General features: G+C 41.6%; 1 protein-coding gene across 7 annotated transcripts in view; it reads right to left on the bottom strand.

The window, feature by feature from the left end:
• LOC112267760 (tensin-2) overlaps nt 1-25,632 on the bottom strand; it is a 90,774-nt gene that overhangs the window by 54,633 nt on the left and 10,509 nt on the right. For 4 of the 7 annotated variants that reach the window (XM_024445902.2, XM_024445915.2, XM_024445922.2 and 1 more), the window contains exons 1-3: nt 24,851-25,590; nt 9,025-9,133; nt 8,907-8,944 (exon numbers count right to left, since the gene is read on the bottom strand). In XM_024445902.2, coding sequence (XP_024301670.1) covers nt 8,907-8,944; nt 9,025-9,133; nt 24,851-24,967 — 264 coding nt within the window. In that variant the 5' untranslated portion in view covers nt 24,968-25,590. Of the gene's footprint in view, nt 1-5,046; nt 5,292-8,906; nt 8,945-9,024; nt 9,134-24,850; nt 25,591-25,632 lie in introns of those variants that run through there. The other 3 variants (XM_024445946.2, XM_024445950.2, XM_024445938.2) reach the window with 2 other exon arrangements.

Genomic DNA, 25,632 nt, shown 5'->3' with positions numbered 1-25,632 from the left:
AATAAAATTTGATTTGATTTGACCACTTTCTTACTGACCGAGTCACTGGTGCTTCCTGCTTTAGTTTTTGTTTGTGATAATAGTCCGTCTATTTTATTATCGGTTGATTGTACGTTGGCGAATATTTTGATTGTTTACTGCTGGGCTGAGGGAGCCGCTGCAGCCCTTTCAAACACCATCATTAGACACTAACAGCCCTAGCCACAGCACTTCACCCACTCCACTTCTCCAGGATGAAAAGAGAGAAACAGAGATGAACGGAAGATGAGAGCGATAGAGAGAGGTCGGGAAAGTGAGAAAGTCAAAGACGAGAGAAAAAAAGGGAAGAGAGGGTGTGTGGGGGTCGAACATGATACAATGGGGTAAAAAAGTATTTAGTCAGCCACCAATTGTGCAAGTACTCCCACTTAAAAAGATGAGGCCTATAATTTTCATCATAGGTACAACTTCAACTATGACAGACAAAATAAGAAAAAAATGAATTTATTTGCAAATTATGGTGGAAAATAGGTATTTGGTCACCTACAAACAAGCAAGATTTCTGGCTCTCACAGACCTGTAACAACTTCTCTAAGAGGCTCCTCTGTCCTCCACTTGTTACCTGTATTAATGGCACCTGTTTGAACTTGTTATCAGCATAAAAGACACCTGTCCACAACCTCAAACAGTCACACTCCAAACTCCACTATGGCCAAGACCAAAGAGCTGTCAAAGGACACCAGAAACAAAATTGTAGTAGACCTGCACCAGGCTGGGAAGACTGAATCTGCAATAGGTAAGCAGCTTGGTTTGAAGAAATCAACTGTGGGAGCAATTATTAGGAAATGGAAGACATACAAGGCCACTGATAATCTCCCTCGATCTGGGGCTCCACACAAGATCTCACCCCGTGGGGTCAAAGTGATCACAAGAACGGTGAGCAAAAATCCCAGAACCACACGGGGGGACCTAGTAAATGACCTGCAGAGAGCTGGGACCAAAGTAACAAAGCCTACCATCAGCAAGGGCATTGAAGATGAAACGTGGCTGGGTCTTTCAGCATGACAATGATCCCAAACACACCGCCCGGGCAATGAAGGAGTGGCTTCGTAAGAAGCATTTCAAGGTCCTGGAATGGCCTAGCTAGTCTCCAGATCTCAACCCCATAGAAAATCTTTGGAGGGAGTTGAAAGTCTGTGTTGCCCAGCAACAGCCCCAAAACATCACTGCTCTAGAGGAGATCTGCATGAAGGAATGGGCCAAAATACCAGCAACAGTGTGTTCACCTTGTGAAGACTTGGTTTTGACCTCTGACCTCTTGACCACTGTCATTGCCAACAAAGGGTATATAACAAAGTATTGAGATAAGTATTTGGTCAATAACAAAAGTTTATTTTCCACCATAATTTGCAAATAAATTCATTAAAAATCCGACAATGTGATTTTCTGGATTTTTTTGGGTCATTTTGTCTGTCATAGTTGAAGTGTACCTATGATGAAAATTACAGGCCTCTCATCTTTTTAAGTGGGAGAACTTGCACAATTGGTGACTGACTAAATACTTTTTTGCCCCACTGTATAAGAGAGAAATGAAACACTATGAGATAAATGGAAATATAATAGAATGAGAGATTAAAAAACATATATTTCATCATTTACATTTCTATGTGTTCTACTGAGAGACATCAACTAACCATGCACCAAGATGCCATTATAAAAGTGATGGTAGAGATTAGGGGTGTGAACGTTAAAATATATATATATTTTTTTTAGATTCTTAGCAATTAATTAAAAATTTGAATCCCCCACAAAATTTCAATCACAGTGCAGTTATCACAAAACATATGTTCTGTGTTATAGGCAAACTAGACATAGTGGGTAAATTTCCACAACAACTAAGAGTGGTGAAGCGCCAGGCCCTGGTGCACTGGCTACCACGCTGTGAACAGCGTGAAGCAAACCCGTGCACGTGTGTGTGTGATTGTATGAGAGCAAAGTGCTGCTCACTAATCTCAATATCCTAGCCTATAGAGCCCCACAGTTGAGGTGTCATCATTTCAATCACCCACATGGGTATATGCTCCTAAAAACCAATGAGGAGATGGGAGAGGCAGGACTTACATCGTGTCGAGCGTCACAAAGAGAACCAAGTTCTATTTTAGGGCCTGGCTACGCAAACGCTCGTTGACGTGCGTGAGCAGTGTGGGTGCAATGATTGAATAACATGTATGTGTACATTTATTTTGCAACGCGAGCAGTGTGGTCCGTATGTAAGGCTGTAACGTGAAAAAGTGAAGGGGTCTGAATACTTTCCGAATGCACTGTAAGACCGCTGACATTTTCAGGATAATGCCATGTTGCTCGAATTGACACCAAGCTTCAAACTAACTAGATGTAGGGGATGGCTAATTGCTACTGCCTTCCTGAGCTCTAGAGGAACTGTTACCCCCAGATCCAGATGCCTTGGCTGTCAGGGAGGAATTTCCACTGTCACATTTGAGTGACCCTTTTTTTTTGGTAAATGGACTATTGGGTTTTTCATAATGGTCATTAACTGTGACTTTATGTGGTGCTTTTTTTGGATCAGGTCTCTCAGTAGCAGGGGGGCGAAGGGCAAAATCAAGAAAGTGGCTGGGAATTCAGTGGGAGAAAACTAATTCTGACTGTTTGAGTCAGAGGTTACACTCTGACTGTCATCCAAGACAGAACTGACAACTCCCAGTTGCCAAGGTAAAAAGAGAGAGGGAAGAGAGAGGAGGAAGAAGTGAGTAACCAGCCAAAACCCTGAGAATATTCTTTATGACAGCAGTTCAGAAAAATGACACTTGGTAACCCTCTCAAGCATCTTCACTTCTCTAACCAATGTCTTAACGAGTTAAAGAGACTTTGGTTTTAGACAACGCCAACATTTCATCAAGAACACAGGCTAGATTTAGGAGCTGTGTTGCTGTGGCTAAGTAAGTATTAATTTCTGCCTGTCTGTCTGTCTGTCTGTCTGTCTGTCCGCCTGTCCAGTAGGATCTTATGTACAGGGGCTACAGTAAAATTGAGACTAACCACAGCCCGGCATGTACCCCTACCCCCACAACCCTTGCCCCAAATAAACACTACTATAATGAGATGACAAAAGACAGAGATTAAGATAATGCACAAGAGGTCGGGGGGTATTAAGAGGCATGGGGGAGGAGAGAGATTGGAGAAGGAACTGGGCAAACAGAGCTGGGAGGGAGAGAAAGCTTGGGGGAGAAGGCAAGAGAGCAAGATTAGGTAAAAGTAGAGGGGAGACCTCGGGGTCTAGCCAGAGAGAAATAATGAGAGAGAAAATGAGAGGGGGATAGAGAAAGAGCGAGACAGGGAGTGAGCACTGGGGGGGGATCAACAGCTGATAATGTCCGTCCAACCATCGAGAGCAGACAGATTTCGCAAGCTATTTTGATAGACCTCCTCATTTTAGATCCCCGCTCTGAGCGCTCATCGGGTCGTTTGTTTGTTTGTTCATCCGTCAACTCCGATCTCCACTTGCCTTTCTCGTAACGGCTATGACAAAGTGTGCAGACCGTGCTATGTCATGTCCGTTGCACACAAACGTGTCACTCTTTAACCCTTTTATGCTTCTGGATATTCCCACAACTCGCGTAGTCAACTTCACAGGCAAAAAAGCTACTATGCAGGATTCATGGAAATGAATGAAACCCTACAAAACCCCATAAGCCTCAGTGCTACCAGAGGCACTGACATGGCCACAGCACAGAAAATAAAAACCCTACCATCCCTGTAACATTAGATAGCTATTGTTGTCTGTATCTTCCAGCTCAGCTACACAGGAAATAAAAAAATAAAAAACACTAGGTAAATATGTAACACACATACTTGTGTGTGCGCGCGGCGCATGCACGCATTCTGCCTTTATTGCTTCCGTACTCAGCGAGTAGAGAGCTTAAGCCATTAACCCACTATGGTATATGCAGCATCCACCACAGTGTACACACTAAGGCGTACACGCAGCGGCTGCAGCTGGAACGGTGGCAGAGACGACAGTGACAATTCTGTGATGGTGACGACTTTGCACTGTTACAAATAAGCTCAACACCGTGACATTTGTCCTTTCAAATGAAACCAATCCACTTCACCTCCTCTGCTATTGAGCTCGAGCACTAGAGAGCTGTATCTGTATTGACAGAACTATTTCTGTCTCGTAATCGATATAACCTTAAATACACTTCGAGCTTGCAATCAAGGGACAGGATGTGTCGCTTGTAGTGGTCGCGATAACATCCACTCACGTCCGTGTCTTTGACATGCTGCCCAAGGTACAGTATTCCACATGAGCGAATTTCACCCCAACCAAGACACTCTGCTACTACTTATATTGTCGCCCTGGTATTTTTCTTAAATAATACATCAAAATATGTTGTATAATACATGTAGAAAGCAGGTCATTGCATGGTGCAATCCACATTCATAGTGCACAAAGTACTTAAGTATGAAAAATGGAACCAACTCCAAAACTAGGTGATGTTTTTGACTATTCTATAAACCCCCCCCCCCAACAAATCCTTCCATCCATTATCACATAATAGAGTAACATATCACGTTAATCTCTACCTCAATTCATTTGTCAACAGAGCAGTGCATTATTTGAACAGCTGACAAAGTGTGTGCATCATGATAATCTGTAGCTCGCATGACCAGAAGCAGTTGGTTCACAGATGTTAGGGCAGCTGACTGTTTCCCAGCCATTCTGTTCTTCTGTGTCCTCTCAAACAGAACCTTCCACACACACACACACACACACACACACACACACACCTGAGGTGCGCTTCCCTAGCGCTTTCTCCCGTTCCCAGTTTTGCTGTGTGATGTACAGCAATGCTCAATCTATATACTCAATACTCCATACTCTTCTAGTCATGTCTGCCAGCCTTCATATCGAATAGCTAAGGGTTCAATATATTGCTCTAACAACAACAAACACAGAGAGGGGAAGACTCAGAGTATAATCTTTCCCTTCAGTGCCCACTATAAACTCCAGACTACTCTATACCACTGAAATAGTTTTAGTTTTACCTTTCAGCAAGGCGCTTCAGTTCCCCCTCGCTCTTTCTCTTCAACCTCTGTCACCGACAAGCCTCTCTGTAGAGAGATGGTGATACAGTCCCGCTTTCTCTCTATCCCTCTCTCTCTGACTGCAACACACGCGATACAGTACTTTTCTACCTCCCTCTTTAACACACACACAGTCCAGCTGTGACAGTACACCCACACACACAGACACACCCTGGGCACCAGTCCAGAGTCAAAGGGCTCTGGTTTCTGACGCTCTCTTCACTGCCCTGGGACGAGACACTGATAGAGGGAGGGAGAGATGAAGAGGCAGAGTTGATGAGAGAGAGCCCGAGAGAGAGAGAGAGAGAGAGAGAGAGAGAGAGAGAACTTAGGGGAGAGCTTAATGCCTCACATCAGAAAAACATCCCCATTCGAAATGGCAACATCTGGAAAAACTACTTTGAAACCGATACGAAAATCCAGAATGGCCGAAATGTAACGAGACTCCGATCAAATTAGTTGATCAATTTTTTAAAAATGAAACAATTAAAAGACCAACAAAACCCATTAGACATACCCATCACAACAACAGAGCTGAAAGAGAAAACCAAAGTGCGGTGAAGCCTGTGGGCCAGACACCATCTGCAATAAGATGAAGAAAAGCTGCAGGAAGCCATGCTCAAGCTCTTCAACCCAGTGTTGAATGTAGGATACTTTCCAGAAATATAGAATAAAGGCATAACACACACATTGAAAAGTAGACCAATTCTACCCTAATAATTATTGCAGTATCTGCAAGACCAGTAATCTAGGGAAGGTTTTCTGCAGCATAATAAATATGAGAATACAGACCTTCCTCACAAAAAAAGTGTTTTAAGTGCATGTCAAATTGGCTTCTTACCAAAACAAACACCTGACAACATCTACACCCTCATTAAAAAATATGTTTATCAGTCCACAAAAGGGTAAAATATTTGCCTGCTTTATTGACTTCAAAAAGGCATTAAATTCCATCCAGCATAAAGGACTCTTCCTCAAACTCATCCAAAGTGGAATTGGAGGAAGAACCTGTGAGGTTATTAAATCATAACACAACACTGAAAATAAATGTTGTGTTCAAATGTTTTTTTCTTTTCACACAGTGGCGAGGGGGTCACTCAGGGCAGCAATCTGAGCCCAACACTGTTTAATATCTACAGTGGGGTCTGGAATTATTGGATCCCTTGATAAAGATGAGTCTTTTTTGCTATATGCATTTAGCTGCTAAATCGTGGCCACCACAACATTAATAATCTTCGGGATGGTAAAACATTCTTGGTGCAAACTTAAACCAGATATAAAGTATGTATAAAAGATAGTGGGGCAAAATGTTTTGAAATAAGATCATCCTTGATAATAATCACCCCCAATGATTTTATGTTTGAGTCAGTCAGATAGCATAAAAACAATTGAAGGAAATTAGCTAATTTTTCTCTCAGCCCAATGGCAAAATGTGTAGAATTTGGGGAAATTAACTAAACAGCAAAATGTTGTCCCCGAGGCCAAGAAGAGGGCCTCTAAAACCACACCATTGGCCACTCCTAAAAGGTTTTATGAGATTGGACAACAAATTAGGATGGACACCATTTCCTTATACAATCTTTCCAGATCCTTGATATCCATCATCTGTGCCTCTTCAATTCAAACCACAGGTTTTCAATGGGGTCCGGAGACATTTCTTTGTGGATTTTGGGGTTACTGTCTTGCTGGAAGATTCCCTCAGCCTCCTGACAGATGCAACCAGGTTTTGGCTGAAATCCCCTGGTACTTGGTAAAGTTCATGATGCCATTTACCTTACCAATGGCCCCAGGACCAGTGGAAGTAAAAATACAAATAAATAATCATTTAACTAGCATGATCATAATAACTGTGTCTCCCATAGGTAGGGTACCACTACATTCAGTCATGCCTATAAAAAAAGTGTTTATTGACAGGTACAGAGAGCAATGGTGAGGGAGGAGAGAGAGGAGCAGAGAGATAGCGTGCTGTGAAGCTTTTAAACAACATTTGTAGCCTTGTCTCATGTCCCTCATGTATTTATGTATACTCCCAGATTGGAGCTGTCAAATCATTCTCTCTCGCTCTCTCTCACACCCTCTGTCTACAGCTGCCACACACTTATTTGCGCTGGCCTTCAATCGCTCCCTCACCGGCATCCCGAGAACGCCCGTTATTTCTATATTTACCTACTTAGTGTCCTTTTCGTATTGATCATTACTCACCGTGATGTGTGCTCCACTCCTCTCCGTGTCACAAGCCGCTGTTGTTTTTGGTCATGCTACCGTTACTATAATACCACAGAGGAGGAGTACCAAAATATATAATCCTCTTTTAATGCATGGTGAGTTAGACACAACAGCTGGTGTGGAGTCACACGCCATTATATTTTGAGTGTGTGTGTGCGTGCTTGAAGAGGCACACAATTGTGTGTGGGCAGCGGCACACCATTATGTTTGAGTGCGTGTGTCGGTCTGTGCGCGTGTGAGAGAGTGAAATGTGGTGGTATGTGGTAGCATGTCAAATACAAGGTTGCAAGCCAACAGAATGGGATTTGATGCTGTACTAGTTCCTGTGCAGGAGTGCTGGCTGTCTTAACTAATTAGAGAAGAGGGGCATTTTCAAAACAATGTGGCATAAGCTGGGGACCCGGGACAAGACGATGAGGGACGAACACACACCTGTTCTCTCTAGCATGGTCACCTTGCAGCTTAGTGTGCTTCTTGTCCCTCAATGTCATACCAAGCCATGGTGGTGTTGCTAGGTGGCAATTTCAGGGTAGTGTTATGGTTAGAGTAAGTGGTTAAAAGGTAGAGTCCACAATATTACATCATACAAAGCAGGGCAACTTCCTGCGTAGACTAATGCTCATCCCACTTTGTGCTCCTCCTCGCAGCTTGAGGCTTGCCCACACTGGGAAAAAGCCAATGGTGGCAGTCTTGGCCGATCTGAATTCACAATTTTATTCAGGGCGGAAAACTACATTTCTTACTGGACAAGTTCCTGTAGTACTCCCTGTTTAAGTCCATTGTCTCCCGTTTGCCAAATTAATACAATCCTGTTGATGATTTCTGTAAACAGGAAGTCGCCCAGGTATGTGTGATAATGTCATCATGCGGAGTGTAACTTTCAAATCCCATGTGGTCAGAAATCTTACCGTCCTTTCTGGCATTGGACTACCTGGTAATCCCAACCAGCCCCCCTAGTGAGCTACTACTAAGCCAAAGAGAGACAGGCAATAAAGTAGTCTCATTAAAGAACGGAAGCCAGCAGTAATTTGTCCTTCCTATGCTTTCTTGTCCTATCTAACCCGACTGCTGCAAGTGAACCTGAACGCTTGTATTGACTGTCTGACCACCTAGTCAGTCAACAACTCACCACTGCCCCACTCTGATATTTTAGTTTTAAGTGCTGTGTGTGTACGAAGTCTGTAAATCGGAAGGAACCTTTGGCAACCTCAGCCCATAATCCAATGTCATTTTGGGCCACTTGGCATGTAAGTCAGTACTGTATCACAACATGCCCTTTGCTCACGAAGCATGCCAAGAGGTAATAACATTTCTTGGCATCCTTCAAAAATATAGCCAGTAGTTTTTAACAGCATTCCTCTTATAGATACATCTAGACCATGCTAGCCTTGTCCTGGGTTTGTCTAGTCCTTGCCAATTTCTATGGTGATAATAACCATAGTAGATGGCGAGACAGCGCAAACAGATCTAGGACCAGGCTAGAATCCCTTCAAAATGTTAACATTTTAGAGGTTTCTATGGTGAACCTTGTAGAGCACACAAAAAAGATTTACTCTAGACAAGCAATTTTATTTTAAAGATGGATCAAGACCTACCTTGGCGTCACATTTTTTATGAACGGCTGTCTTGCACTCTGCAATGAGACAAAAGAGACCGTGTGAGAGTTGGTTGTGTGTGTGTGTGTGTACGAATTGTGTTACACTCGGTACTCACCCTTACAGAAAACCCCAGGGATGTTGATGGTCTGTCTACACACTTCGCATGGTCGTTTCTTCCTATAGCTCTTCTCTGTGAACGCATGGGACACGGCTCCTTTACCAAGCTGTAACAGAACACAGAGTAGCATAGCATGACACACACAATGAGATGGACTGCTGGCATTTCTGCACCCAAATATACCAAATGTGTCAAATGTAATAGTACAAAGGTCATTGGTATACTGAGAACATCTGGGAATATTTGTGCTCAAAACTGACATCCAGAAGAGTCTGTCCGGTCACGGACAATGTGACAGATAGAGACTGTGATCCAAAGTGCTTAAGTCACATATACAGGGTTGTAGGTGAAGTACAGGCTTCGAGCTCCAACAAGCAGGACAAAGTGAAATAGAAATAGCACTATTTTCATAACAACAACGATGGGAGTGATTAATAAATACATGTCCATTGGTGTGGAGGCAGAGTAAAGACTGTTGAGAGGGTGGGGGGGGGTGACCATAGGGGAGCAGCACCATGACCATTGAGCGGCAAAAACAAACATTTCAATAAAAAATTTAAAAAACATCAAAAAGTGCTGAGTGTCGTTGGGATGGGGCAGAGTAAAAGTCTGTTGGGGGGGGAATGTCCATAGTGGGAGCAGCAGGAGAAAGAACGTCCATAGTAAGGTGGGGGGTTCATAGGGGGAGGGGGAGCAGGTAGCTGACTAGTGGTGGCTATTCAGCAGCCCAATGGTCTGAGGGTAGAAACTATTGGCCTGTCTTTCAATTTTTTGCCATGATGCTCCTGCACTGCCCACATCTGAGTGATTGAAGCGGGGAGGACAGGTCTTGGCTCGGGTGGCTGGTGTCCCTGATGATCTTCTTGGCCTTCCTGCGACACATGGTGTTGTAGGTGTCCTGTAGGGCAGGCAGTGTGCACCCAATGGTGCGTTCGGCTGCACATATCACCCTCTGAAGAGCCTTGAGGTCCTCGGCTGAGTTTCCGTACCAGGCTGTGATGCAGCCCGACAGTATGCTCTCGATGGTGCTCCTGTAGAACATTGAGGGCCATCGGGGACAGGCCAAATTTCTTCGGCATCCTGAGGTCTTCACTACAGTGTCCATGTGGTTGGCTTCTCTGAGATGTGTACGCTGAGGAATTTGAAGTTAGTCTCCATGGCAGCCCCGTTGATGATATATAGTGTGAGGGTGGTGTGTGCTGCTGAAATCACCCGTGCTTGAGGTGAATATATATGTGTGTGTGTGTCTATATGTCTGTCTTCACTATTTGTGTTACAGGTTGAAGGGATGGAGGTATTCAGACTAGAGACACCATTACCATTTCCCTTAATACAGGGAGAGAGGTGGATGTTTGCACAGCTGCCTAGACTGGCACAGTGCAGTACAGGCACCCTTTCAGTGGAAACCTATGCTAGACAGTTGGCACTGTCAACAGGCACCAGAGACAAACTAGAACACCCCAAAAATGTTGCTCAAATGATAATCTAATCTGTTAAATGGCGGATCAAAACCCACAGTTTGTGGCTAAAGCTTAGCAGTTACTGGCTAGAAATATGGCTTTGTTCATTTGTGGGTCGCAATAACTTGAAAAGCTTTGTGAGTCACGTCGCAAAGAAGTTTGGGAGCCACCGAGCAAAGCCGAGAGGAGAGGCAGAGAGAAGAGAAGTAGAGACAAGAATGGCTTGGTTCATTGAGAGAACATCATTTGTCAGAAAACTAAAATGGGAATGGATGTCGGGTTTCATTCCATTGCTGCTGCTCATTTTACAAGTGGACATTTGCACAAACAGCCTTGACATTGGAAGATTGATGGCTAGTCCAATAAGCCAGATCAAAACCTTCAGGAACATTGAATGGACTACATAAAAACAGCTGCTTACGCATGCATACAAGCAAACACAGGATTCAGACTCACCTGCCTACAAGATACACTTATTTTAAGCAACACAGTTACACGTATACACATATTTCAACAGAAACCAAAACCTACATTCATACACAAATGTACGCACACAATCCCTGTGATGGTGTAACTATAAAATCTACATCTTCTACTGACTCAAAATCCATGCTTTTTATGCACTCTCAGAGGACAAAGGCATGGCAAATGTCTGAGAACATCCGAAAGTGGTGTCACCTGATTGCCCGTGAACCTCATTGAGTCATTAATCTATCCTCCCCAGAAGGGAGGGGGGGGGGAAAGAGTGTGGTCTGGGTCAACAACTAACACCAACTCCAGTAACAAACACCTTTATTTATTCACTCACTCCATCACCTTTATTATTTCACTCACTCCATCACCTTTACTTATTCACTCACTCTATCACCTTTATTTATTCACTCACTCCATCACACGGCACACCTCTTTGGTTGGCCGCCCTTCCCTCCCTCTCCCTCCATCCATCCCACGACACACCTCTCCGTTGGCCGTCCCTCCCTCCCTCCCACATTCTAAGAGGAAGCATATGTAGCTTTGCTGTGATTTAAAAGGTTGCTTTAAAGTATATATGTGTGTGTGTGTGTTCTATCAAGATCAATAGAGTTCATGTAGACCACTGAAGTTGCCCCTGGCTTGTTTTTAACACGCAATGATGTTAAAATAGCATAGTGGTCATCCTACAGACATTCAGATGGCCAGAGCACAGTGTGAAAACACATACAATGATGTGTGTGTGTGTGTATATATATATACAGTGCCTTGCAAAAGTATTCGGCCCCCTTGAACTTTGCGACCTTTTGCCACATTTCAGGCTTCAAACATAAAGATATAAAACTGTATTTTTTTGTGAAGAATCAACAACAAGTGGGACACAATCATGAAGTGGAACGACATTTATTGGATATTTCAAACTTTTTTAACAAATCAAAAACTGAAAAATTGGGCGTGCAAAATTATTCAGCCCCCTTAAGTTAATACTTTGTAGCGTCACCTTTTGCTGCGATTACAGCTGTAAGTCGCTTGGGGTGTGTCTCTATCAGTTTTGCACATCGAGAGACTGAAATTTTTCCCCATTCCTCCTTGCAAAACAGCTCGAGCTCAGTGAGGTTGGATGGAGAGCATTTGTGAACAGCAGTTTTCAGTTCTTTCCACAGATTCTCGATTGGATTCAGGTCTGGACTTTGACTTGGCCATTCTAACACCTGGATATGTTTATTTTTGAACCATTCCATTGTAGATTTTGCTTTATGTTTTGGATCATTGTCTTGTTGGGAGACAAATCTCCGTCCCAGTCTCAGGTCTTTTGCAGACTCCATCAGGTTTTCTTCCAGAATGGTCCTGTATTTGGCTCCATCCATCTTCCCATCAATTAACCATCTTCCCTGTCCCTGCTGAAGAAAAGCAGGCCCAAACCATGATGCTGCCACCACCATGTTTGACAGTGGGGATGGTGTGTTCGGGGTGATGAGCTGTGTTGCTTTTACGCCAAACATAACATTTTGCATTGTTGTCAAAAAGTTCAATTTTGGTTTCATCTGACCAGAGCACCTTCTTCCACATGTTTGGTGTCTCTCCCAGGTGGCTTGTGGCAAACTTTAAATGACACTTTTTATGGATATCTTTAAGAAATGGCTTTCTTCTTGCCACTCTTCCATAAAGGCCAGATTTGTGCAATATACGACTGATTGTTGTCCTATGGACAGAGTCTCCCACCTCAGCTGTAGATCTCTGCAGTTCATCCAGAGTGATCATGGGCCTCTTGGCTGCATCTCTGATCAGTCTTCTCCTTGTATGAGCTGAAAGTTTAGAGGGACGGCCAGGTCTTGGTAGATTTGCAGTGGTCTGATACTCCTTCCATTTCAATATTATCGCTTGCACAGTGCTCCTTGGGATGTTTAAAGCTTGGGAAATCTTTTTGTATCCAAATCCGGCTTTAAACTTCTTCACAACAGTATCTCGGACCTGCCTGGTGTGTTCCTTGTTCTTCATGATGCTCTCTGCGCTTTTAACGGACCTCCGAGACTATCACAGTGCAGGTGCATTTATACGGAGACTTGATTACACACAGGTGGATTGTATTTATCATCATTAGTCATTTAGGTCAACATTGGATCATTCAGAGATCCTCAGTGAACTTCTGGAGAGTTTGCTGCACTGAAAGTAAAGGGGCTGAATAATTTTGCACGCCCAATTTTTCAGTTTTTGATTTGTTAAAAAAGTTTGAAATATCCAATAAATGTCGTTCCACTTCATGATTGTGTCCCACTTGTTGTTGATTCTTCACAAAAAAATACAGTTTTAGATCTTTATGTTTGAAGCCTGAAATGTGGCAAAAGGTCGCAAAGTTCAAGGGGGCCGAATACTTTCGCAAGGCACTAATATATATATATATATATCCAGACTGTTATATTTGGGGTAACTTTGCATGTTTACTAAACTGCCACTGGACTCATCAGAATGGATGGATCTGCCATTATGACTGTGTTTGTTACCGGGAGAGATGACGAATCTGTAAGTTTCACTCTCTTTTTCTCACTCTCTGTCTTTCACTCCCTCGCTCCGCACCCATCCCTGTCTCTCATTAGAAACTAGGCATACATCTTTTATTAGATCCATCGGCTGGTGTACTGTTATATAACTCATGATTAGGGCTGCCTCCTAGAATCAATTTGAGTTCAGCAATTCAGTGTCCATCCTTTTAAAAAGAATGGTCAATGGCAAGGGAAATTATCTGATGAATCTGGAAAAAGAAACACTGAAGAAACAATTTGAGTGGTGTACACACAATGTGAACTCGCCTACACCCTTGGCAAAGACCAGTGACTTAACTTGTTTCTTTTGTAACTAATACTTTCCATCCAAGGAAAATTTTACTATTACATAAGACATCTAGGAAGCCATCCAGGAAGCTCAAGTGACACAAACTCATATGAAATCAACTGTTGGGTGAAACTGGACAAAGTTAAGTGGGATGATATACATTATATTGCACAAGCATAGCATATACAGTTGAAGTCAGAAGTTTAACTACACCTTAGCCAAATACATTTAAACTCAGTTTGTCACAATTCCTGATATTTAATCCTAGTAAAAATTCCCTGTTTTAGGTCAGTTAGGATCACCAATTTATTTTAAGAATGTGAAATGTTAGAATAATAGTAGAGAGAATGATTGATTTCAGCTTTTATTTCTTTCATCACATTCCCAGTGGGTCAGAAGTTTACATACACTCAATTAGTATTTGGCAGCATTGCCTTTAAATTGGTCACCTTGGGTCAAACGTTTCGAGTAGCCTTCCACATGCTTCCCACAATAAACTGGGTGAATTTTGGCCCATTCCTCCTGACAGAGCTGGTGTAACTGAGCCTCCTTGCTCGCACACACTTCTTCAGTTCTGCACACACATTTTCTATAGGATTGAGGTCAGGGCTTTGTGATGGCCACTCCAATACCTTGACTTTGTTGTCCTTAAGCCATTTCGCCACAACTTTGGAAGTATGCTTGGGGTCATTGTCCATTTGGAAGAACCATTTGCGACCAAGCTTTAACTTCCTGACTGATGTCTTGAGATGTTGCTTCAATATATCCACATAATTTTCCTACCTCATGATGCCATCTATTTTGTGAAGTGCACCAGTCCCTCCTGCAGCAAAGCACCCCCACAACATGATGCTGCCACCCCCATGCTTCACGGTTGGGATGGTGTTCTTCGGCTTGCGAGCCTCCCCCTTTTTCTTCCAAACATAACGATGGTTATTATGGCCAAACAGTTCCATTTTTGTTTCATCAGACCAGAAAGAACGATCTTTGTCCCCATGTGCAGGTGCAAACCGTAGTCTGGCTTTTTTAATGGCGGTTTTGGAACAGAGGCTTCTTCCTTGCTGAGCGGTCTTTCAGGTTATCTTTCAGGAGACAGAACGTGTCTGGTCCCATGGTGTTTATACTTGAGTACTATTGTTTGTACAGATGAATGTGGTACCTTCAGACGTTTGGAAATTGCTCCCAAAGATGAACAAGACTTGGAGGTGTACACTTTTTCCCTGAGGTCTTGACTGATTTCTTTTGATTTTCCCATGTTGTCAAGCAAAGAGGCACTGAGTTTGAAAGTAGGCCTTGAAATATATCCACAGGTACACCTCCAATTGACTCAAATGGATGTCAATAAGCCTAATCAGAAGCTTCTAAAGCCATGACATAATTTCCTGGAATTTTCCAAGCTGTTTCAAGGCACAGTCAACTTAGCGTATGTAAGCTTCTGACCCACTGGAATTGTGACACAGTGAGCTATAAGTGAAATAATCTGTCTGTAAACAATTGTTGGAAAAATTACTTGAGTCATGCACAAAGTAGGTGTCCTAACCGACTTGCCAAATCTAAAGTTTGTTAATAACAAGAAATTTGTGGAGTGGTTGAAAAACAAGTTTTAATGATTCCAACCTAAGTGTATGTAAACTTCCAACTTCAACTGTACTGGTAGTATAGTATTCTACAATTCATATTGAAGTATGATAGCCTATAGTATAGTCTATTATAGTATGGTATAGTAGAAATGTTGAATGGAGTCGAGGTTCGTGGTTGTTAAAGAGCATTAGGTTAACCGTTAAGAGTACAATAATGAGGAAAACCGGTAGAAATTAGAGTCATGTTGTCTTCACTCGCTTTTGCAAGCAGGTAATAAGAAACTGAAACCCAGATAAATAATCCATAATAATCTAACACAGAAGTGTTTACTAGTGACGTGTTTTGCAGACATCCACACCCAAGTACAATGTTTTTCAATTAAATTGTCAAGATAAATAATAGTTGGCTGATGGTGATTACAACACAAGTCCTTACCTTAATCATCTCGCAACTTGGTCACCTTTTAGAACCTGTGCAATTATTCATATATCATTAATGACATCAAATATACAGCGGTAAAGTTGGTTTTATATTCACACATTTGGACATGCCAAATGCCATTTAAAATTGTAAAAATCATTTACGTGTTCACTGATTATGACAGAATCATCAAGCTAGGTTATGATTTATTCTATAAATGTCTAGCATCATTTTTGTTTTGAGTAAACATTACAGATTGGATTTGATATAAATACATCAAATCTAGAAGATGCCATTTAAAGAGGTATAAATCAATAACTAATTCACAGTTCGTCACAGAAACCTCAAACTAGGTATCATTTTTTATATAAATGTCTAGCATACTTTTACAACTTCTGTTTTGAGTAAAAATTCCTGTTTTAATTTGATAGAGGGCATGTGGTCAAAGTTCTAACGAGTCTGTTAAACCCTATTAGAAGGGGCCTGGCATAAAAGTCTGCATCTTCAGTCATATTAAATTAGATTACAGGAAAAAACTACGGGATGAAGGGGTCAGGCCTGACTAACAAAGAAGTGGATGGATCAAGAGGACCAAGACAACCAAGAGGATCAACATGGACATTCCACAGTGGAGATAAGGAAAACTCAGAGTGCACCATAACATACACTACTATTCAAAGGTTTGGCGTCACGGAATATCAGTTTTTTAATAATAAAAAAAGAAAAGCAACGTTTGTGTCCATTATAATAACATCAAATGGATCAGAAATACAGTGTAGACATTGTTGTAAATCACTATTGTAGCTGATTTTTATTGGGATATCTACATAGGCATACAGGAGGCCCATTATGAGCAACCACCACTCCTGTTTTCGAATGGCACGTTGTTAGCTAATCCAAGTTTATCATTTTATAAGGCTAGTTGATCATTAGAAAACCCTTTTCTAATTATGTTAGCAAAGCTGAAAACTGTTCTGATTAAAGAAGCAATAAAACTGGCCTTCTTTAGACGAGTTGAGGATCTGGAGCATCAGCATTTGTGGGTTCGATTACAGGCTCAAAATGGCCAGAAACAAATACCTTTCTTCTGAAACTCATCAGTCTATCCTTGTTCTGAGAAATGAATGCTATTCCATGCCTGAAATTGCCAAGAAACTGAAGATCTCGTACAATGCTGTGTACTACTCCCTTCACAGAACAGTGCAAACTGGCCCTAACCAGAAAAGAAGGAGTGGGAGGCCCCGGTGCACAATTACTATAGTACCTGCAAAACACCCGTCTCAATGTCAACAATGAAGATGCAACTCTGGGATGCTGGCCTTCTAGGCAGAGTTGCAAAGAAAAAGCCATGTCTGTGGTCTTTTGCCCATCTTAATCTTTTATTTTTATTGGCCAGTCTGAGATATGGCTTTTTCTTTGAAACTCTGCCTCGAAGGCCAGCATCCCGGAGTCGCCTCTTCACTGTTGAAGTTGAGACGGGTGTTTTACGGTTTAATGAAGCTGCCAGTTGAGGACTTGTGAGGCGTCTATTTCTCAAACTAGACACTCAAATGTACTCATCTTCTTGCTCAGTTGTGCACCGGGGCCTCCCACTTCTCTTTCCTGTAATCGAACCCACAAATGCTGATGCTCCAGATACTCAACTAGTCTAAAGAAGGCCAGTTGTATTGCTTCTTTAATCAGAACAACCGTTTTCAGCGGTGCTAACATAATTGCAAAAGTGTTTAATGATCAATTAGCCTTTTAAAATGATAAACTTGGATTAGCTAACACAACATGTCATTGGAACACAGGAGTGATGGTTGCTGATAATGGGCCTCTGAACACCTATGCAAATATTCCATTAAAAAGAAAGCTGCCGTTTCCAGCGACAATAGTCATTTACAACATTAACAATGTCTACACTGTAGTTATGATCAATTTGATGTTATTTTAAATGGACAAAAAAATATATTTTCTTTCAAACAAGGACATTTCTAAGTGTCCCCAAACTTTTGAACGGTAGTGTACATATATACTGTATATATATATTAGCATGGGTTTTGAAAGATAGAGGTTGGATAACAAAAAAAAGTACATGTTTTGTTTTTGGACTAAATGTATACATTATGATTTGCCTCTGAACTGTATGTGAACCTCTCTGCAATCTACTTGCACTAACCATTAAACACTAGGACTTCCACCAGGCTGTCCCTATGCCATTTGCTCTCTTTCTCTCTTAAACTGCTAACACAAAGCCTATGTGAAAATTGTTTTTTTTTCACAAAAGATAATTAAAAAATATAAAACTGGCCCAAATCAGCTTTACATAATTCAGCAGGGAGGTGTGCAACTACCACACATTATACCAGTCGAGAAACTACATCATCTACAATAATTTTGCACGCCCAATTTTTCAGTTTTTGATTTGTTAAAAAACTTTTGAAATATCCAATAAATGTTGTTCCACTTCATGATTGTGTCCCACTTGTTGTTGATTCTTCACAAAAAAATACAGTTTTATATCTTTATGTTTGAAGCCTGAAATGTGGCAAAAGGTCGCAAAGTTCAAGGGGGCCGAATACTTTCGCAAGGCACTGTATACACCAAGTCCAGTGGTCTTGGCTTGCTAGACACTAAAGCATGCAGAGAAGTATTCAGGTATTCTGTTACCTGTTTGAACTTTAGAATGTGCACAATGACAGCAGTCTGATGGTCTTTTCTAACTCAGAGAAGTTCCAAAACTTGTACCGACTGTAATAAACTCCAACTGGACTTAACTTGAACAGTCCATCTCCTTTCCCAGTTTCATCAACAATTTTGAATTCACGCTGTTCCAGATGCAAAGGGGTTGTACCTAATAAAGGGACCACTGAATCTATAGACTTTCCAGAATGTGTTCTGGGAATACGCGGGGTATTAAGCATTTGTCTGTAAGTGTTGAATCTATTACCTCAGGAGATGGTACCATTCAGCTTGTCTGGGGATGACAAAGGACTTCAACAAAGCCAAAATAGAAAATTATTGGAAGGGGCCTCTTTGCTTTTAAATTAGAGACGTAGAAATCAATGACTGTTGTGCCTTGTAACTACTTTAAAAGGTGGAACTGTTGCACTAAAAATGCAAACATTGATTTGGCATACAATTTAAGACTGTAAACATTGTACAACTTTATGTAAACATTGTCTAACCTCATATAGAACAAATTTCACTTGAAATGAACATTTCTTTAAAGTTATTGCAAATAAATGCATATTTTCACTTTTTCTGCGACAATCACTGAATTAGTTATTGATTTCTTCATCTTTCAATGCAACATTTTTAGATTTGATGTATTTCTATCAAATCGGGAATTTCTGCTCAAAGCAAAGGTTGTAAAAGTATACTAGACATTTATAGAATAAATAATACCTAGTTTGATGATAATGTCCAGTGAAAATGTTATAGATTTACCTATCTTTAAATGGCATTTTACAGACATTATGTATTTCTAGTAGAATTTTTACTCAAAACAAAGGTTGTAAAAAGTATACTAAAATGTATAGAATAAATCATACCTAGTATGATTATTGTGACAGTGAATTAGTTATTGATTTATACGGCTTTAAATGGCATCTTAAAAATGATGTCTTTCTATCAAATCAAAACTAAACGTTAACTCAAAACAAAAGGTATTTTATAGATGTTATGTGTTTCTATCAAATCAAAACTGGAATTTGTGCTCAAAATAAAGGTTGTAAAAGTATGCTGGACATTAATAGAATAAATCATATCTAGTTTGATTATTCTGTGACAAACAATGAATTAGTTATTGATTTTTACATTTGTAAATGGCTTTGGCGAATGTCTGGCGAATGTCCGACTATAAAACCAACTTTACCTCAGTGTCAAATATTAGTCTTGTCATTACTCATCCTCTTTCAGATCTAATCCCGACGTAGGTGGATTTAGGGACACAACAAACCCCAGAGGATTGTTTTACAGATTTGACTAAATCTATTGGCCAGGTCATACTAATAAGGGAGTTGCCAAAAATGTGTGTTTGATTGACGATGTAGATTTATATGAACCAATGTGAATAATATTACCGCATTCATCGTGTACATTTTTAAAACATAAAAAATACAATCAATTATTCACACTATATCTATCATCTCTGTACGTCATGTCACTGTTTTCCACAAGACTACGAGTACAAAATATTAGACAATAGTGGCGCCTAGTGGTGAGAAAGGAGAAGAGAACCAGAGAAGCCACAATGCATACCAAACAATGTAGAGAAAACCTCTCTCCATGGGATTCAAACTTTTCAATTATATTGATCGTTTTGACTGGTTTTGCATGAGGAAGATGTATTGAATCCCCCACAAAAGAGTACAATTAGGGCCTTTCATGAATGTGGTTCCAATCAAATCGTATGTCACACTCGCCGAATACAACTGCTGAAGACTTCACAGTGAAAAGCTAGACTACGAGCCCAAAGCAACAATGCAGAGTTTAAAAAATGAAATAGTAACAAGAGGAATACAATACACAAGAATGGAGCTCTATACAGGAATTACCAGTACCAGATCAATGTGCAGAGGTACGAGGTATTTGAGGTAGATATGTACATGAAGGCAGGGTAAAGTGACTATGCATCAGGATTGCTAATATTAAGAGCTGAACAAGGAACGCAGCACTAGTGACAATGAGTGTATTTATGTGAGTGTATTCGTATGTAGTGTATGCAAATATGTGAGGGTTTTGTGTGGGCATGTCAACGTAGTGTGTTTGAATATTTATGCAATCAAGAGTAGCTTTAAATTTAATTTCACATTTTTTCTTCCACTTTGAGAGTAATTTTTGTGTTTTGTGTAGATTGTTGACACAGAAAGACAATTAAATTAATTTTAATCCCACCTTGTAACACAACAAAATGTGGAGAAAGTGAAGGGGTGTGAATACTTTCTATATGAACTATACACCCCAGTTGTCCCAGTAGACTTGCATGACTGTTTGTGAAATTTCTGGATTTGAGCACCCCACCCCTTTCGTCATACTCCAGCCAAAGGCTAGCTCATTCCCAAGGCATCTCCAACCATTACAGCCCCAAAGCACACAGCCTCTAATATGGAGATGGGAGAGGAGCGGCTGGTGCCAGTGATTCATACATAGTGGATGTCCTTATTACCTTCTGGTAGATGTGTTTTTTTTGGTGTGTGAACAGCAAGCCATCATCTACATCTCCCCCACACACACTTGGATATTTACTCTTGCATGCACACAAAACACACTGCAGCACACATACTACGCTACACTGTAGTCACACACCATATGCACACACAGGCCTACATAAACCTCTCCAAATACACTACCAGAGACTCCCCTTTCCACAAAGTGTGTGTGTGTGTTCTCAGTGACAGCCTGTTGCTGACGACATGCTGAAGTATGGGTCCAAGCTTTGGGTAACACACACGGAAGGGACAGGAGCAGGTGGGGAAACCAGAGGTATGATCCTACGATGTGTATTTATATCCCCACATTCCATGAGCAGAAGAGTGACACCTCGAAAAGAGCCATGAAACTCCCAGAATAGGTACAGGAACACGGGCGCGTGTGAATCCGCCTGGTCAACGATCACCTTATTTTTGGCTGGGGTTAAATACGCATGGCACCAAAATAAAAATGTCAATGGCATTCAAGAGAGCAATGTGCATTGGACACAATGCAATACCTGCGGATTGGAGTAATGCAATGTCAACTTTGCCAACAAACATGACACATTATACAAACAAATGATTATACAAACAAATGATGCATGTATAAACCCATGCCAATGTTTCTTTCTCTAGGGCAGGGGTATACTGCTGCTTCTCTGTTCTACCTGATAATTATCTGTACCCACCTGGTGTCCCAAGTCTAAATCAGTCCCTGATTAGAGGGGAAGAATAAAAGCAAAGCAGTTGAACTGGCATCAAGGTCCAGATTTGAATTTGAGGGCTGTAGAGTATCAGTCAGGTATTGATACAAGTATTAACAGCACGCGCAGCTGAGCTGGTCAACTGTCACAACCACACCCTCATACCATAGTATTTTCACTGTACTGCTATCAGGAAAACAAAAACAATAGAACAGCACTCACACAGATGATCCAATTCAATGATTGAATTCTGATTTATGACACGGGCCTTAATCATGTAAAGAAATCATACATACATGCACTTCACATTTTTGGAACAGACTAGTAAAGACACACTTGGAGCCATGTTGCAATGTGGCTGCTCCTAAATACGGCTACAGCAGACATGCAGACGACACGACGCATAGGAGTGTAACGGACACCACTTCCCCTTCAACTTTGATCACCAGGGAACAGACATGATTAACCCCCTTCGATCCCCTCCAACTATCATCCCCCGCTCTCTCTCTCTTGACCTCTAATCCTGACCGGTATATGACCCCATCTGAAAGTGAACTAAATGGGACTACTGACATTGCGTGCGGCAAATACTGGGGATACTTTAATACCTTTGACTAAACACGGCAGGGCTAACATATTTCCCTGGTGCCTCTAACCTTTTCAGTTGGTGGCACCAGCCCATGATTTGGTGGCAATTGCCCCCCCCCAAAATGTGCACAGCGTCACACAACAAACAATTTGAGTAGACCTAATAATTTTATAAAGTAATTCTCAATGCTTTATTAAGAAGTGCAAGACTACGGAGATTCAATAAAGACATTTTTACATCTAACATGTCCAAGCAGAAATGCATGATTCAAATATATTTTGATAAGCAACCTAATCCAGGGTTGTCATGAATTTTGTGTTGACAATTTAAAAAGGGAAAGGGGGATACCTTTTCAGTTGAAAGCATTCAGTTGTACAACTGACATGTGCCTTCCGCATTTAACCCAACCCCTCTGAATCAGAGAGGTGCAGGGTGGCTTAATCGACATTGCTCAGGGGCAGAACACCACATCAGGCCATATTAGTTCTATTTTACTGTCACAATAGGGCTCCAGAATTTGTGCCAATTCACCACCTGAGGAAGTGCCAATTCAAAACATAGTAGCTAGATCACTAACTCTAAATATAACACCTACTGCTAGTAGCCATGTGTAAATCTAACAGTTAATGTAATGTCATACAAAAAAAACATTGCAATGAGGCCTAGTGCACTTTCATTGACCGATGCACATTTTCATACTCCACACTTCTAAGCCATTTCAAATATCTTGATTGTAAAAAAAAAAAAAAAAAAAAAGTGTGCTTTGAGCTTATTGATCATTGAGAAATTATAGATTATACCTACAGAAAGCTGAGACCATCCTCTCTTTGGTGTGGACAAGTAGTTGCTTCCAAAGTTGTAATCTTTCCCCGAAATTGCATTTTAAAATGTTATATCACAACAAAACGTGGGGGAGGTTCTCTTCTGCACTGTTCAACCAATCCAGTAAATGTGGAGGAGTTAAGATGGAGTGTCGCCATTGTTAACGTCTAAAAGCAGAAGTCACGTCACAGGCTGTCTTTCCATTTTCACTGAAAACGGGAACATCCGGTTGGTCGGAAGTCAGCAGAGGGTATTGATTGAGGTGACCAGGTAGAATGTACCAGACCTCTGCCAAACTAGGATCATAGTGTCTACGGTGTAGAACTGTTGCTGTTTTTTTAGGCCAACAGGTGTACGTACATTTGGAAAATATTCAGACCTTCACTTTCTCCACATTATGTTACAGCGTTATTCAAAAAACAGATTAAATATATTTTTCTATATTTAATCCATCTACACACAGTACCCCATAACGATAAAGCATTTACATACACGAGTCTTCTTGGGTATGACGCTACAAGCTTGGCACACTGTATTTGGGGAGTTTCTCCCATTCTTCTCTGCAGATCCTCTCAAGCGCTGTCAGGTTGGATGGGGAGTGTCACTGCACAGCGATTTTCAGGTCTCTCCAGAGATGTTTGATCTTGTTCAAGTCCGGGTTCGGGCTGGGCCAGCTCTAGGAAGAGTCTTGGCGATTCTAAACTTCTTCCATTTAAGAATGATGGAGGCCACTGTTTTTGGGGATCTGTGTCTTGACACAATCCTGTCTCGGAGCTCTACGGACAATTCCTTTGACCTCATGGCTTGGTTTTTGCTCTGATATGCACGGTCAACTCTGGGACCTAATTGAATTTACCACAGGTGGACTTCCATCAAGTTGTAGAAACAGCTCAAGGATGATCAATGGAAAACAGGATGCACCTGAGCTCAATTTTAAGTCTCATAGCAAAGGGTCTGAATACTTATGTAAATAAGATATGTTTTATATTTGTAATACACTAGCAACATTTCTAAAAACCTGTTTTCGCTTTGTGATTATGGTGTATTGTGTGTAGATTGAGGACATTTGTTTAATTAATCAATTTTAGAATAAGGCAATTTAAAATGTGGAAAAAGTCAAGGGGCCTGAATACTTTCCAAATGCACTCTAGGTCTTTGTTCTAGCCCAGAACTAACAATATCAGATTAAACTAATCAGGGTGTTGACTGAGGACCATGATAAGTTAGATCAAGTGTGGTACCCATGGGCTGGAACAAAACACACTATTGCACACGCTCCTAAGCCTCCAGGATCTGACTTTGAGACCACTGATTTGAATTTCAATCCAAACCATTTGAGAGTGTGTTTCTGTTATATCGCACATCATGACACTATCCACATGCGCCATTACCATAGGGTAGGTTTCAGGTGACACCTTATGGGCTGAGACTCCGGGTCCTGGCTAGAAATATTGATTCTGTTTACATATGATGAGTCACCAGACAACTCCAAAAAGCAGTAGGCGAGTCACTCACGTTACAATCAATCAAGAACTTGGAAGTTTTGTACTTTTTATTCATCCCCAAAATATTGTCTCCTGAGGGGGATATACATCAGCAGGCACCTAAAAACAACTAACAGTATTGTATGCATACATCTTTGGATGAGTGGCCCCAGCGTGAATAGAACCCACAACCCTGACGTTTGTAGCATGCTCTACCAACTGAGCCACAGAAGGGTTACACTTTTAGAGTGTTGCAGACAGAGATGTCAACAAGTGCCACGCTTACCTCAGCCAGCTGTAGGATTTCAACAGGGATATTGTGGACTGCTACTTTCGGGGATCCCTCAGGTTCCGGAGCGCATCTCTTTCTGCTGCAATGCTGGATACTGTGAATGCACCCCATTGATCCTCTGGTTCTGTCTTCTCCTTTTTCAGATTTGATCCACAAGTCAGTTGTCCGGATATCCCAAGGACCTGCTTTCCGTCTCTTACTCCTTAGGCTCCCCTCTTTTTTTTCAATAGGGAATCACTCTTTTCCTACTTTTCACGCTAGTACAGGGAAGCTGGGTCCTTCCCTTTCCTCCCCGTGAGCCCTCACACCCCTGTCCAAGTTGATCTTTCTCTCTCTCTACTCAGCCAGGACTGGAACCGTCACAACATTCACTCAGTCCAGCCCCCTGTCTTTCCTTCACCACACGTCTCTCCCTCTTCTTTCAGAAAGCACAGGGCCCGCTCTCTCGCACCCTCCTGCCGTCGCTCTTGCCGTTCCTGCACCCTTCTTTCTTCTGTCAGCCTGTACTTTTACACCATTCTCTCTCCCTCGCTAGCGGTTGTCCCTTCCCACCCAGCATGCACGGACCCTTCACTCTCTGCACTTACACTCTTCTCTGGTTGCCCTCTTTCTCCCCTTTCCACCTTCAAAGAAACACCCTTCTCTCTCATTCCACCTCTCCTCTTACAACCCTCTCAATAACTGTTCACCCTGCCAGCCTGCTGCACAAACAGTACACTCTTCCCCTCTCTCTCTCATTTCTCCACTCCCCCCCCCCTTTCCACACAGCTGTTTAG

Source organism: Oncorhynchus tshawytscha, linkage group LG02 (assembly GCF_018296145.1).
Source record: "Oncorhynchus tshawytscha isolate Ot180627B linkage group LG02, Otsh_v2.0, whole genome shotgun sequence".
Lineage (NCBI taxonomy): Eukaryota > Metazoa > Chordata > Actinopteri > Salmoniformes > Salmonidae > Oncorhynchus > Oncorhynchus tshawytscha.
Note: the sequence above shows the minus strand (reverse complement) of the source record. Positions and strands in the feature narration are given on the sequence as shown.